This window comes from Macaca thibetana, chromosome 4 (assembly GCF_024542745.1).
Source record: "Macaca thibetana thibetana isolate TM-01 chromosome 4, ASM2454274v1, whole genome shotgun sequence".
Lineage (NCBI taxonomy): Eukaryota > Metazoa > Chordata > Mammalia > Primates > Cercopithecidae > Macaca > Macaca thibetana.
The window spans coordinates 167,637,279-167,651,927 of NC_065581.1; the positions used below are offsets into that span (position 1 = coordinate 167,637,279).

General features: G+C 43.3%; 1 protein-coding gene across 1 annotated transcript in view; it reads right to left on the bottom strand.

The window, feature by feature from the left end:
- Positions 1 to 5,232: 5,232 nt before the first annotated feature.
- The window catches only part of WDR27 (WD repeat domain 27), a 256,015-nt gene continuing 246,598 nt past the window's right edge, over positions 5,233 to 14,649 (bottom strand). Inside the window, exons 25-26 of the mRNA XM_050787106.1 lie at positions 10,115 to 10,242; positions 5,233 to 6,847 (exon numbers count right to left, since the gene is read on the bottom strand). Coding sequence (XP_050643063.1) covers positions 6,787 to 6,847; positions 10,115 to 10,242 — 189 coding nt within the window. The 3' untranslated portion in view covers positions 5,233 to 6,786. The remainder of the gene's footprint in view (positions 6,848 to 10,114; positions 10,243 to 14,649) is intronic.

The following is a 14,649-nucleotide window of genomic DNA, read 5'->3' on the forward strand; positions in this document are numbered from 1 at the left end:
AACCAAGATAATGAAGAACAAAATTTAATTACCTGAGATTGAATAACTGATAAAAACTATGATTTTTATGACTTTTATTTGAAACATTATTGGTTCTTCATTTAAATATTTTGTTTTCCATATTTAAGAAAACTTTCTCTCTTGAGCTACCTGTAGCTTACAGCAATTTGGTAAAGGGCACTTTAATAAATGAAGGGGAAAACATTTACTTTTCTTTTCCACTTGATCCCTTCAAAACTTGAAAACTATTCATGAGTTTTTTTATGTTATGAAAATATGGTTTTTAATAGGATGCAATTATAATTGTTAATTATATTACCAATATTATTATATTGGTAGTTATAGTACCAATATTATTATATTGGTAATATAATTATTTAATATGATATCACATTTAAAATTAATATATCATATTTTACATTGTTTATACTTATACAAACTGAAGACAAAATCTGAAGCCTACCTTGATTTGGCTTCCTAGCTTCAAAATATTTTTTACAAAGGTCCAATCTGAGAGTCAATCATTATACTTGTTATACTAATATAAACAATCAGGCCAAATCTAATAAATCTGAATTTATGTTACAAACAAATTAGTGTTACTCTAATGATCTTTTGTAAAAATTAGGCTGTCTATAACATATCTGTTATTAGACTGTAACCCTATGCATTGTTTTTGAGTTTTTATTATCTACCTGTAGGCTGGATAGGATACTAAACTCTCCTAAGTTCCTCTAATTCATTTTTTCTCTGTAGAATTACTAAGAAGAGAAATATTTATTTCCTAAAGCCCTATAAACAAATTACAGTTTAAATTTAGTTTTTAGTTTTAGTTTAAATAAATTTCAGGAGACAAGCCTCATGCCTAGTGTGTGGGCTACACAGAGTTCACCAAACCACCCAGTGACATAACCGGAGACATTCAAACTGTGAAACTGCCAACTTCATGCTGTAGGCAACTTTTCCCAAGAGCAGTAAACCAAAACTCCATGTTCTAATAAGATCCTTGCCCCTCTTAATGCCTATCTTTTTCACTTAAATAATCAATTATTTAATAATCGATTATTAATCTATTATTAAATAATCTATTATTTATAATAATATAAAATCTATTTATTATTATAATGATAATTACAATAAGCTTGTAATTAAAAGTTAAGAATCATAACTGATATGAATAACATAACAAAACCTGACCTAAGCAATTCTTAAGTCCGCCTGTTGGGTAACTTTGGCAATGTCCCTAAGACAACTTTTTGTTCTAATTGTACTAATGGTCCTTTCTACAGAGCTGGCATTTTGCTTTAATTCATCTTAATCATGAAATGCTAGTCCATGGCTACAACAGGTCTTCCCCCTTCCTCTATGGCCTTTTCAACGCTGAGTTGGTTACCATTAGGCATGAGCTCTTCGTTAAAAACCTTTGTACAAATTAAAATTATTTGTACAATTAACAAAGGTTGCTGGGTTTTTTTGTTTTTTGTATTTTGCTCTTGATATTTAAGCTCTGTTCTTGCGTTTTGTCTAATCTTTGTAAAATCAGTTATCTCAACGGGATAATGTTAGCCAAATACTCTGAGATTATTGCCAATACCTAAGAGACTAATAAGATAGAACTTGATGCTAAACTCCAGGCAAACCTGCCCTAAGAAAGGTTTTGGTTGTTTCATTCTGTTTTTCTTTCTGGCACCTTTGTTGCTCAAATGTGGCCTGGGTCCCTGATGTTGATTACCTTACTTCCCCCTGATAGGGGACTAGAGACCACCAAGACAGGTCCAACTAAGCACCAAAAGGCAATTAAACCTAATTTCAAGACAGTTGACCGGTGAGATTTTCAGAAACAGATCTTGATCAAAAAGGGGAAACGTGAGAATTAATTATGTGAACTGAAGTTAACTTGTCCACCCAAGTAGATTAGAGTCAGGAGACCAGTGGCAGGTGGGAAGCACTGAGGCACAGGTCACCTGCCCAGGGACAATCTCACCAGCCAGGTACCAGGTCACCTGCCCAGGGACGACACCACCCACCAGCTGCCAGCTCACTTGTCCAGGGACACTATCAACAAGCCGCCATGTCAGTTACCCAGGGACAATCTCACCAGCCAGCTACCAGGTCACTTGCTGCAACCTTAAGGCCACTTTTACGTGGGAGCTGCTGAAACAAACTCCTGTGACTCCAAGACCAGTGTTACCCACGCTCGTCACTCACCAATCAGAGTTGGCCAGCTCCCCAAAACTCCACCAGTGCCAATGAGTTTTCTTTCACAACAATACATAACATTTCTCTTTCTAATAAGACCCTTAATCTTCTTTCTTCTGTGGACATATGAAGACCACCTAGTCTGTGTGTACACCTCAAGCCGAAGTCTGTTCTCCAAAATAAAACATTTTATTTGAAGATTCATGTGTATATTTTTATTTGACTTTGACAATACTCATATGCCACCTCAGAAGCAAAATATTTTTGAAAAAGAGAAGATGGCTTCGGGAAAACCATCACATAGGTTCTATTTTTATGTTTATCTATATACATAACTGTAACATGCAGTCAAAAAAGTAAAATATTTCCGCTGACTTGCGATGGCCATTGGCAGTGATAAGAAAAGTCATCCTAGAATTGAAAAGTTCAGCCCTGCCCTGCCCCATGGGCCAGGTTCATCTGCTAGAAACACTCAGGCAGCAAGAATTAAATGGATCCCCATCTCTGTTTTCTCAGTGTTGTGTTTGGAACTGAAAGTCTTTTCCTCCCTTCTTAATGGTGTTAATCACATCTTTACCAATAGAATTCAAAAGGCTCCCTTTATTGCCCTCACAATATGCTCTCCTGAGGCAAATAATTTAGACTCAAGTAACTGCCAAGATTACTGGAAACAATAAACCATATTTACACATGCCTGTTAATGTTTTATGTCTGAAAGAATTCTTATAAAATAGACACCCAGTATCTAGAATCATGAGAGATATGGAACCTTCCTTTTCATGTTTGTTTTTTATTTTGTTTTACAGGTAAAAGGTAAAACTTTATATTTTTATCTCCTTATTTCCTTAAGATCTTCTAATTTTAGGAAAATATTGCATCATGTTTTCACCCTCCACAAACAATCATTCTTTTTTCTAGAAATACCTTGACTCCCCTTCAAGAATTCCCTGTCTCATGAGGTGGTAGTGGTGGCTCTGGCTCTGTCCCCTGTGGTCTCCTGCCTTTCCCTGGCCCAGGAGTGGGCACATAATCCAGTGGGACCACAGCTTGGAGTCTGGAGTGAGAATAGGTGGGAAGCTCAGTGGAGAGCCTATCCAGCCACCTGGCCTTGGAGTTGTCCTGTTCTGATGGATGCAGGACGACTGAGCCTGTATCTGAGCCTGCACCTGCTCCCGCTGCCTGGGGATTCTGCAGGCCATCACCACCCCCACACATTCCCAATGCTCTTAAACATGTCACAGTTATTTTCTGTGGCTTGCAACCAAAAAACTCTAACAACTTATACAACTCTGCAGAGCCAACAGTCACAGACTACCAGTGGCAATGAGAGGAGACCAGATTCCAAAAGAAAATGTGATGAGCATTTAAAGAAAGAATTACCTATGTCTGAGTGAAGACCTATGACACAAAACATGCAAGGAAAGTGGGTTGAAGTTGAGAACACAGGAAATATTTTCATGAGGTTTAAATGGTTCATGAAGATTGAAGCCAGACCTGGCCTCCATATCCTCCAGTCTCCCCTGCCACGTCAGCCACAGAACGGATGCGTGGACAGCAACATGTGCCATCACCCAAGCTCAGCAGGACCCTCACCTCCCTGGCTTGGTACTTGGAACTAGGAGATTGTTTAACTTTCCTGTTATTCATTTGAAACACAAATTTTGATAGCAATGATTCACCTTAATATTTAAGAGCATGGTTCCATTAGCTTTGATAGGCATCTTTTCTAATCTATTTTAAAATGCTATTTTATAGTAACATATGGAAATTTGCATGTGGGGTACACATCAGTGGTGCTGTGTGTACATTTTACTTTTGGATATCTGTAAGATGGAAAGATTTAGAGACGTCTGGAAGGCTGGGTGCTCTGGCCCTGCTGACCAACAGAAAGTCCATGCCAGAGGTCCTGTCCATAGCAGTAAGAACGGAAATACTAGAGCTAAGCCAGCAATCCTGCAAGGGACCTGGACGACACACATAGGCTGAGGAGGAGCCACAGAACTCAGGACAGATGCTCCAGAGGCAGGGAGCTCAGGCCCGATGTCATCACTCAGCCACCAAGGACATGCATATGAAGGTGGTTCCTAGCAGCTCTTGGGTCCTCATAGCACAGAGAGGCACCTACCTCCAATAGAAGACTTCATGTATGCTAAGAACCTTTCCTTGTTTGAGTCCACAAAGCCTCCCAAGAGGTCCAAAAAAGAGGTGGCCTCAGTGTCATTCAGGCCTGAGCTTCCAACCTGGCATTGCCACCTCAAGCAAGGCATGTAAGGATGTCGATTTCATCATTTATAAAAGGAAGATGGCAGCATAGACAAGAGCTCCTTGCCATAGCCCCTCCTTCAGCTGAGTGGGTTGCAGTCAATGTGATCAAATGCTGGATGCCAACACTGGTTCTATTCCCAGGTCTGGGGCTGAAGTGCTTGAGACTCCCAGTCACGTGTCCAGATGGATTTGCAAATGGTCGTGATTCCATCCCCAAAAGCACAGGTGCTCCGACAGATCCCTAGTTGCCCATATCCTTTATCTAACTCCCTCACAAACTTCACATGCTCCTGGCTTGGTGGTGAGTCTGCCACCCACTCCATCACCTGCCCACCCTCTACTTCCCAGGAGCCAAATAACTGCCCTATTCATGCATCATCAAATGATGGTCTCCTCTAAAAAGAATGTGTTTGGCTCTAGACTGTGTAGCGTGTTTGTCTCTCATTAGCCCGTGTCTGCTGCCAAGGGCATTCATCATAGGGCCCCGTGTCGGATGACTTCAGCAGCACTCAAGTGTGAGACTGACCTCTTTGGGATCCTTTGATGCAACTCAACAAGCATTTCCAAGAGTCCCTGCTGCCCCAGCTTCATCATGGCTGGCCAGAGCCGGCGGGGCCACACGTCTGAGGCCAACCACAGCTGCCTCCTTTTCAAGCAACAGCTCCAGAGACCCAAGCCAGTGATTGGCGCCTTCACTTTAGAGGTTGACTTATAAGCCAATCCTCAAGAGATGGTGGACCGGGTTTTTTTTGTTTTTGTTTTTGTTTGTTTGTTTGTTTTGCAACGGTTTAGATTTTACAGCTTCAGAAACAACCAGATCCTGCTAGAGGCAAAATCCAAGTAAATCCAAGTGAAGTAAGTGTATGTACAGGTGGACAGCCCTGGACAGGGGCCTCTGTCATTCCCAGGGTCTGAGGCAAATGGTGTCAGTGTTCTTAGGTCAAGTAGCCCCATCCTGGTCTGCCCTTCGGCCAGAGGCTGCACAGCCCTCTGTGCACGCAGGAATCAGGCATGTTCTCTTGTGTCCTCCTCTGCAGAATGAGGACAATAGCATCCCTTACCTGGTAAGTTCAAGGTGAGGATCAAGTCTGTTCAAACAGGTAAAGAGTTTAGAAGAGTGTCTGGCATGCAGGATGGGATTCGCGTGTCCAGTCCTTATCACCTCCAAATACAGACAATAACGATGACTGGCCTGCCACGGTCCCAGCCCACTGAGCTGAGGTGAGTAAAAACACCAAACTCACTGTAGGAAAAGCGTGATGCTAGCATAAGAACTGCCACATGTGCAGATGATGGCTTGGGTTCTAGTTCCTGAGTCTTCTAATTTGCTGGTTTTGTGTTGATCCTGAATAAATTTAAAGCCCTGCCTACTTTCACTGAGACTACGGGGAGTCCTCTGTGCTGCTGGAAAATCCCTAATAAATGCCCAGAGGAGACCTCCTGGGGTCTCCACCGCAGGTGGTGATCGTGAGCCTGGACCGTGGAGGTGTAGGGTCTCCGGTGTAATTCCCACTTCCACCACTAGCAACCAGGCCATAAATGCCACCCTCTGCCCCTGTTTTCCCAGCTGTAAAACGGGATTAATTGTAGGTCCTACATTGTGGTGGTGGTAGGAGAACGGCATGAGTTAATGTGTAGACAGTGGCCGTTACCCAGCAAGCACTCTGAACATTAGCTATTATTACAAATGAAAATTTAAAAACAAGATTAGTCATTGCCGTGGAGTGTTCCAGTCAGTCCCTTCTGAAAGTTCAGGGGTGAAGGGAACCATGAAATGCACCTGAGAGCTCCTCTGGGCCCGCCCTGCTTCAGCCGCCAGCACTGCGCCTGCGCTCTGCAGTCCGTCTCATCACCGCGGAGGTCTGGCGGTAACATCCCTGCCTGCAGCTGCAGACTGAGGCGGTGCTCCCGGCTCCCGGGGCTTCTCATGGAATCCGGCAATAGCCGGTGACGCCTGGACGCCTGAGCCCTGACCGAGTCTTTGCAGGTTGGGCTGGGTGGGGTGGGGAGAGGCAGGACCCTGGAGGCCCCCCTCCCTCTGCAACAGAACTGGCTGCCCCAGCCCATGATTCGTGTTCACATGGGCTCCGCAATGAGGTGTGACACTTAAAGAAAGGGCTCTGTCACTTACCCAGTGAAACAGGGAGTCTGCAGGCCAAAGAACTGGTTACTTCTTATACGTGAGGTAGGACGACCTGAGCTCCGTCCCAGAAGGAATCTCACTTACCCAGTGAAGTGGAGTCTGAAGACCAAAGAACTGGTTACTTCTTGTACCTGAGGCAGGACGACCTGAGTTCCGGCCCAGATGGAGGGGGCCAGCGCTCAGCTCCCTTCAGTTCGGCACAGAGTAGCTGACCTGGTGCTGAGCTGCCTGCAGCAGGAGCTGGGGGAGTGGGAGATCATGACCCACAGGTTTGTCTGTGGCATGTGACAGGCACCTGAGCACCCAGGTCAGAGGCAGGGTGGGGGGACAGATTTCACATGACAGGGTAGGGGGACTTCTGGGAAGCCAGTCCTGAGTTAAAGGAGTCTGGAAGCCCAGGGTGGGATCAGGGTGCTGGGAAAGTGGGCAGGGCCTGGGCACAAGGTGAGGTCTGGCTTCTGTGGTATGGTCCAGGACTTCTCAACATTTCCTCACCATGGCACACATAGAAACAGAAAAGTCTGTGGCACACCGGGGCAAACCACAGGATTTAGGAGCATCTGCAGGGGGCAGGAGGGAGAAAATGCCTCCTTTTTTCTTATATTATGTAATTGTGAAAGAAAAGTAAAACACAAAGCACAAGGAAAGGTCTTAAAAGGTTGAGTTTGAACAATGTTTCCAGCAAAGTTCTACTCAAACTTTAAACAAAAATTTTAGGTTGTTTTTGCAAACAACTCTTTTACACCAAGCTTTATGAGTAAATTGGCTATGAGAATTTCCTGACTCAGAATTTAAGGAGTCACTGTGATAACCACTAGGTTACACAACAGTCCTGCTCTCACACTTAAGTGATTTACCAGCAGCCACTTCTCCTGGTTGACTGAATGTCCTGTCTGGCCATTAAACAAAAAGTGGAAAAGTTGGTCTTTTTAAAATGGGCTGAGAAGCATGTGATCATTCTATAAATCTTTTTTTTAAATTTTCTCTCATTGAAAAATGTAGTTGAAATTTCTTATGATAATGCAAAAGGATTTCCAATCTAATGACACTCTTAAAAATCAAGTATTTCAAAGTCACAATAAAATATTTCCTTAAGAAGATGCAGATGTTTCTGTACTATTTTTTTTCTTTAGGATTCAAATTATAGCACTAACTGCACATGACTGGAAAACCAAATTTAACAACACTTTTCCAAAGTTGAATTTTTGCTTCACACTTATGAGCTGTGTTTTTATGTTAGTATATTTCAATTATATGCAACTTAAATATGTCAGTGAAGAAAGCAGATTTTTGAAGAAAATACTATCCTAAACAAATCTTTTATAAAAAGTTTTTCTTCAATTTTTTTTTAAAAGTTTGATAAAATTTCCTGGGGTCATCAGGCATTTTAGTGGGAAATCTCTGAGTGGTCTTCAGATTCTATTTCTTCTCTTGAAGCTAAAACTGGACAGAGCAATAATGACTTGGATTTCAACAACCCATTGTTGAGCGTGGAAGTCTGATTTACAAGTAATTCTGTGTTGTTTTGTTTTTACATAAGGAGACTCTGTGATTACTACTGTGCAATATTGGAGTCTAGCGATTTTCAGAACAAACTCTCAAGTGGAGGCCATCACACCTCCTCTGACTTCATCCACAGGCTGGGTGGACCGATATGGGCGGGGTTTCCATCAATCTCATTTGTCTCAAGTATTCAAGTACTACTTTGGATATTTACTCGAGCTCTTTGTTTTGATACTTTCTTCAGGACAAATTATGTTCTTCCAAGAATGTCTCTTCAGGGATTCTAACTGGGGCTATTAACAATCACTAATGTCTATATACAGAATAATTCATCTGCAAGAAAAACTTTTTTTTTTTTTTTGAAATGGAGTCTCACTCTGTCGCCCAGGCTGGAGTGTGGTGGCACGATCTCGGCTCACTGCAAGCTCCACCTCCTGGGTTCACGCCATTCTCCTGCCTCAGCCTCCCCAAGTAGCTGGGACTACAGGTGCCCACCACCATGCCCGGCTAATTTTTTTGTATTTTTAGTAGAGATGGGGTTTCACTGCATTAGCCAGGATGGTCTCGATCTCCTGACCTCGTGATCCACCCGCCTTGGCCTCCCAGAGTGCTGGGATTACAGGCAAATAAAAACTTTTTAAATCAATTTCTGGGTCAGAGTTGGGAAGTCAGTGAGTTGGATTTTATACTTATTTCCCTCACCAAAAATGATACAACAGTAAGGGGTTCCTAACTAAAACTCTATTAGTACTTTAGAATTTATACTAAATCTACTCTTGAATATTTCCCTAGGTCAAACATCTCTCAATACAAGAATGCTATTTTTTATACTATTAATAATGTTGAAGTGCATAAGATTTTATAATATACTAATATTTTACATGTATTTTCTCAAACTCCTGACCTCAGGTGATCCACCTGCCTCAGCCTCCCAAAGGGCTGGGATTACAGGCGTGAGCCACCATGCCTGGCCATATTTTACATGTGTTTCTACCGGGCAATTGGTGGGATCATTTCTTTTATCATTCATAGAAGTGTTTAGGACATTTTTTTCCTTTTTTCTTATTATCACCATTTGGGACGGGGGTTCTCTGCTGTTGCTGCTGTTGTTAATTTTTTCTTCATATATATATATATATATATATATACACACACACACACACACACACATATATATATTTTACTGGTGTGGAGATACAGTTGAGGTGCATAAAGAGAAGGACTGTGATGTGCAAGGCACACACTCCTGTACTCAGCTGAGTGCCGCAATACACAGAAGCCTGCAACAGCTGTCAGAAGCCCGTGGCGGCTGGACTGCTGCTCTAATCTACGCTTCCTTGCACCTGTGTTCTGAACCCTTCACCAAGTGACTTGGCTGTGCCCATGGTGAGAAGAGGTGAACACTCCTCTTCACCCCATTCACCGATCTGGGTGTGGCCGTGTGGCTTACTCTGGACTACAACAGACACTGGGAGCACCTGCAGACAGGCTTGCAGTTTGCTGGCGTCCTGCACTTTTGTCCTCTGCCATAAGCAGAACCGATCCAGGTGGGCACTTGTCCCGCAGCGAGGAGACACCTGCAGGACTCTAACCCACGTCCAGAGCAGAGCCTGGCCCGCCCCTGTGCAAAGTCATCAGCATTATCACAGCAAGAGTTCATGCAGGCTCTAACTCCCCCTCCAAAATATCTTCCACCCTTTCTGTTTCCTTATCATATCACAGTCCATACCAAAAATTACCATTAGCTTGCATATGAGAACTAAAACATAGATTATATTTTCTATGTTTAGTCAAAAAACTTGCCTATGATGTGTATTGTTTCAAAGGCTGACAGTTTCTCTCCAGTCTTGGTTTTTTGGCAATATGAGCAACGGATGTCTGGGATGAAAACTCTGCCATATAGAATGTAGCCTACAGAGCACATATTCAGATTTATACCTCCTACATAGATTACTACATTCTGAATGGCATGAACTTTCCAATGAGTAAGAGTCACTCACTCACCTCTCTTCTCTATTCCCAGTCCTTGAAATAGTTGACTTCAAATGTTTTCGCCTAAGGTAAAGGATGATATATGCAAAGATTTTGTACAAACTCCAGGGAATTCCCGAGAAATACCACAAAGTCTGAATCTATGGAGACAAAGGAAAATTGTGCAATGAGTGGTGCTTTCCTTTCATACAGTGCAGCAGACAGGATCACATGGCCTCCAATGTGGGAAGGTGAACACGTCGGCCCTAGGCAAGCAGAGGGCCTTAGCATGCTGACTCTGCGGGCTCATCCTGAGGCTAGAGCAGCTGTGTGGGCACTGGGACTGCAGTCCTTTCACCTGCCCGCCCCAGCCCCACCATCTCTTGCCTGGAGGTCATTTGGTCGCCCCCTTAGCGTCAAAGGCAGAAGCTATGAGAAAGAAGGATAGGGAAAGGGATGCAGGCCAGTTTTCAAATCCGGCAGGAGGAGCAAGGTCCCAGGGAACATGTGGTGGAAGGTGAGCATCCCGACCTAGGAAGGCATTGCCAAATGCAAGGAACACAGTCACACCAAAGCCTATGTCCATAGCCATCATGGAAAGTAACTAGGCCTTCTGACGAGAAATATACAAGGGAAGGCCCGTGCAACTAAAATACCACGATATTTGAGCAACAGAGTGAGAAAGAAGCCAACGCCATAATTTAAGAAGCTTAATATGGTGCTTGAATATTTGGGGTGAATAATTACTCAATATTTTAAAGTTTTCTTTGTATAAATATATTTTATTACCTTTCTTCCAGAAGTCACACTCACCAAAATCTATTCTTTTGCAATTATACCAATGAAATAGGAGCTATGGCCTCTGACCCTTTCCCGCTTCTGAGTCTAGGCCTTTAAGGAAACTACAACGTCATTATGAAGACTGGGAAGGAACAGCGTCATGGGCACCGCTCTGCTCTACATGAAGGAGCCTGACAGCATAAAGCTGCCAGATCCCGTGGAGAGAGAAAGCTGCAGCCCCAGGCAGCAGGGAGCCCTGCAGGAAGCCGCCTCTGCAGGCTCACAGGAATGCCAGCTCCGGGTTTCCTTCCTTTGTTCACTGCTGCTTCCCAGGTGCCAGACGGAGCCTGGAACTCAGTGGCTGCTCAAAAGATATTATTGAATGAGTAAATGAATGGAATTGCACAGGAGTGAGGCCACAGTTTGCAGTTTAGCTGCCTGTCACGGTCGTCACCCAACCACCATTGCTGGAAATGTGCAGACAAGCTGTGCCTCTCCCTGTTTAAGGGAAATGTATTGAGATATCATTCACATACAGTGGCACGTGCTCAGGGAGCCCCCCGGAATGATAGAGCTCACCATCACCCCACAGAGCATCTCTGCCCTGTCCAGGCAGGCCCTGGAGTACACTCGGGTCTGGCTTCTCTGGTCAGAGGTGGTTTGAGTGAGTCTAGGGACTTCACAGAATCTGGGTCACAGAGCACGCACCCTTTTCCATCTGGTGTCTTCCACTCAGCATAGCGGTCCCGAGATCCAGCATGTCTCTGCTAGGATCAGCGGTTTGCTCCTTGGTGTTGCTGAGGAAAATTCGACTGCACGGAATACCACCGTCTATCCACATTGGATAGACACCAGATGAGTGCTTCTGCCTGTTGTGAATGAAGCCTCTATGAACAGTCTCATACTAGGTATGAAAGGAATATAACTCAAACACTAAACCAAACGGAAAAGTCAAGCTGGGAGCTGCCTCCCATTCTATTCCTAAATAAGATAGCTATAAAGATAAAAATGCTGTTCCTCCCTCACAATTTGCTCACAAGGAAATTCCTTGTGGAACAAGGACAGGCAGAACTCAAGTCATCCCTCTGCTCACATGAGACAAACGCGCATCTGATTGCTTCCTCCACCCTTCTGTTTCACTCAGCCAGACTAAGGCATACGTGACTATTCCGGTAAATTGTGCAGTCAGTGAAAGGCGAATCAGAAACTTAAAAGAATGCAGCCATTTGTCTCTTATCTACCTATCCTCTGGAAGCCCCCTCCCTGCATTCACTTGTCCCGTCTTTCTGGATAGAACCAATGTACATCATACATATAATGACTGATGTCTCATGTCTCCCTACAATGTATAAAACCAAGCTGTTCCCTGATCACCATCATCAGGACCTGCGGAGGTTGTGTCACGGCGTGTCCTCAACCTCAGTAAAATAAACTTTCTAAATTTATTGAGACTGTCTCAGATACTTTTTGGTTTACAAAGGTGTTTGTGGACATGTATATGCATTTCTTATAGATAAGTACCTAGAAGTTGAATTGCTTAGACATATGAGATGCATGTTTAACTTTTTGAGAAACTCCCAAACATATTTCCAAACTATACCATTTTACACTCCGTCAGCAGAATTTAAAAGTTTCCACCGAACCACATCCTTGTCAACGTTTGGTATTATCAATATGTTTAAGTTATCTAGTGAATGTGTAGAGACATCTCGTTTTGGTTTTAATTTGCATTTTCCTAATGATAAATAATACTGACAAATTTTTTCTTTCATATTGTCATATATGTGTCTTCTTTCTTAAAGTGCCTAGTCAAATATTTTGCTCATTTTTTGATTGCTTTTTATTATAAATGGTAGTTTTTTAAATATTATCTTGACACGTCTTTTGGCTAATATTGTAAATATTTTCCCCCATTCTGTGGTCTACTTATTGTTTCCTAATGCTGTCTTTTGAAGAGCAAAATATTTTTTTCCCTTTATGGAGAAAAGATGGTTAACTTAGCTATTCCAAAATATTTTTAAAATTCTAGTTTCTTTTAAAACAACAACAGCAAACTGCATGGATTCGTTCCACATCTTTGAAAGAAAAACATTATTTTATTTATTTCTCAGTGGAAGATAAGTCAGTAAGACTCCACTTAGGCAGGTTTTGTTTTCGTTTCGTCATGCCTCTGCAATGCTCGGAGTCACCCATGCCTTACTCATTGCGGCTGGAACCAGCCCAGCCTCCTCACTCCTCCCACAGCCTCTGGCGCGGGGCGCTCCACGCTTGAAAGCAACGTTTGCGGTGTTTAAGTGGAAACGTTCGTGTTTTCTTGGTGACTGGTAAACGGCTGTAGATTACAGACACGCGGTCCTTTGTATGTAACAGAAGGCTTTGAGTGTTTCTGTGAAGATCACCCTGTGAAGAAACGGCAGCAGTGAGGGCAGCTGAGGCGTGACGCAGCCCTGGACGTGGGGTCAAAGAGGAGCTGTGCGTGGGGTCAGAGAGGAGCTGAGTTCAGGACAGGCATGGCGGCCGCAGGAGGAGGGCATGGCGGAGCCCAGGAGGGGCAAAGTGGGCAAAGCCAGGGCTGGAGAGGGGAGAGCCAGGATCAGTGCCACGTCCCACAGGGATGGCACAGAAGCCTGAGAGGCCACGGTCAAATGTGGAAATCGGCTTTGCCAAATCTTGCATTTCAGAGAGAAAAGGCAATATGGCATTAATGCTTGCCTTGTTTAATTTTTATAATTTTCCCTTTCTTCCTGCCAATAGCTTGCTTTGTTATCCAGAGGGTAGCTACGGTTTTAGCTCACAGTGATGTCAACTTGAAGCTTCTCTCCACAAGCAGCTGTGACCTCAGCTGCAGTGCAGTCAGCCCTCCCGGCCTCCTTCCCCAGCCTCCCTGGTCTCCCAGTCACAACGCTTGGTGCTGGCTTCAGAGTGGCTGCAAGGGTACGGCCCCCAAGGCCTAGGGCTGATCAGCGTGAACAGTACCCAGCACACTTGCTTCAGAAAGTAAGAAGAAATAGGACACAAGCTACTTGTTCTCATGACTATAGCACAAACGATGAAACAAAACATCTTCCTCCAGAACAGGGCAAGTTGGATGGATAGTGATCTGGACAAAAATTTCCTGTAGATTTTGTAACTGGGGTTCAGTGAGTACTGGGCTCCCCAGAGCATACATGTGGAGACAGTTAAGTTGATCCAATTTTCCAAGACTCAGAGAAGATGTATTTATATTAGGAATATAAACTTGCTATTAATGCAACTTCAAAATGTCCAGGGCATCTGTTAGAAAAAAAAAAAAGAGTAAGTCTAGGGCTGGTTCGTGCTGTTGCTATATGGAGGGGATCCACGTCCAAGCCTGCTGCTCACATGCTGGGACACATTGCCTCGGCCTCCATCTCCGGGAGTCCCACGCTTTCTCTCCTGGGTTGCCCCACTATTCCTTTTGAAGTCCTTATGTTAGTGACAGTTCAGTTTTCTCTTCAACTTCAAAATTGCAGACAACCTAATTTCTACTGCTTAGTCAAGCTTGTTTCATTTATCTTCCATGTTAACTTCATTTATATTAAATTTTTAACCTTCTGGAATCTTTGGCCTCTTATGTGACAAAAATAGGCATTAAATTATATCATTTCTTAAATTCTCTGTTGAAAACTCCAAATAAATTACTGAATATGATACAGATTAATAAGAATTTGGGCTCATTGAATGTAAGATAAATTTCATAGCTTAAGGTAATTTCACACCCCAAGGGACTTATAACCTAAACACAAAGCAGATAACCAACATTAACTATC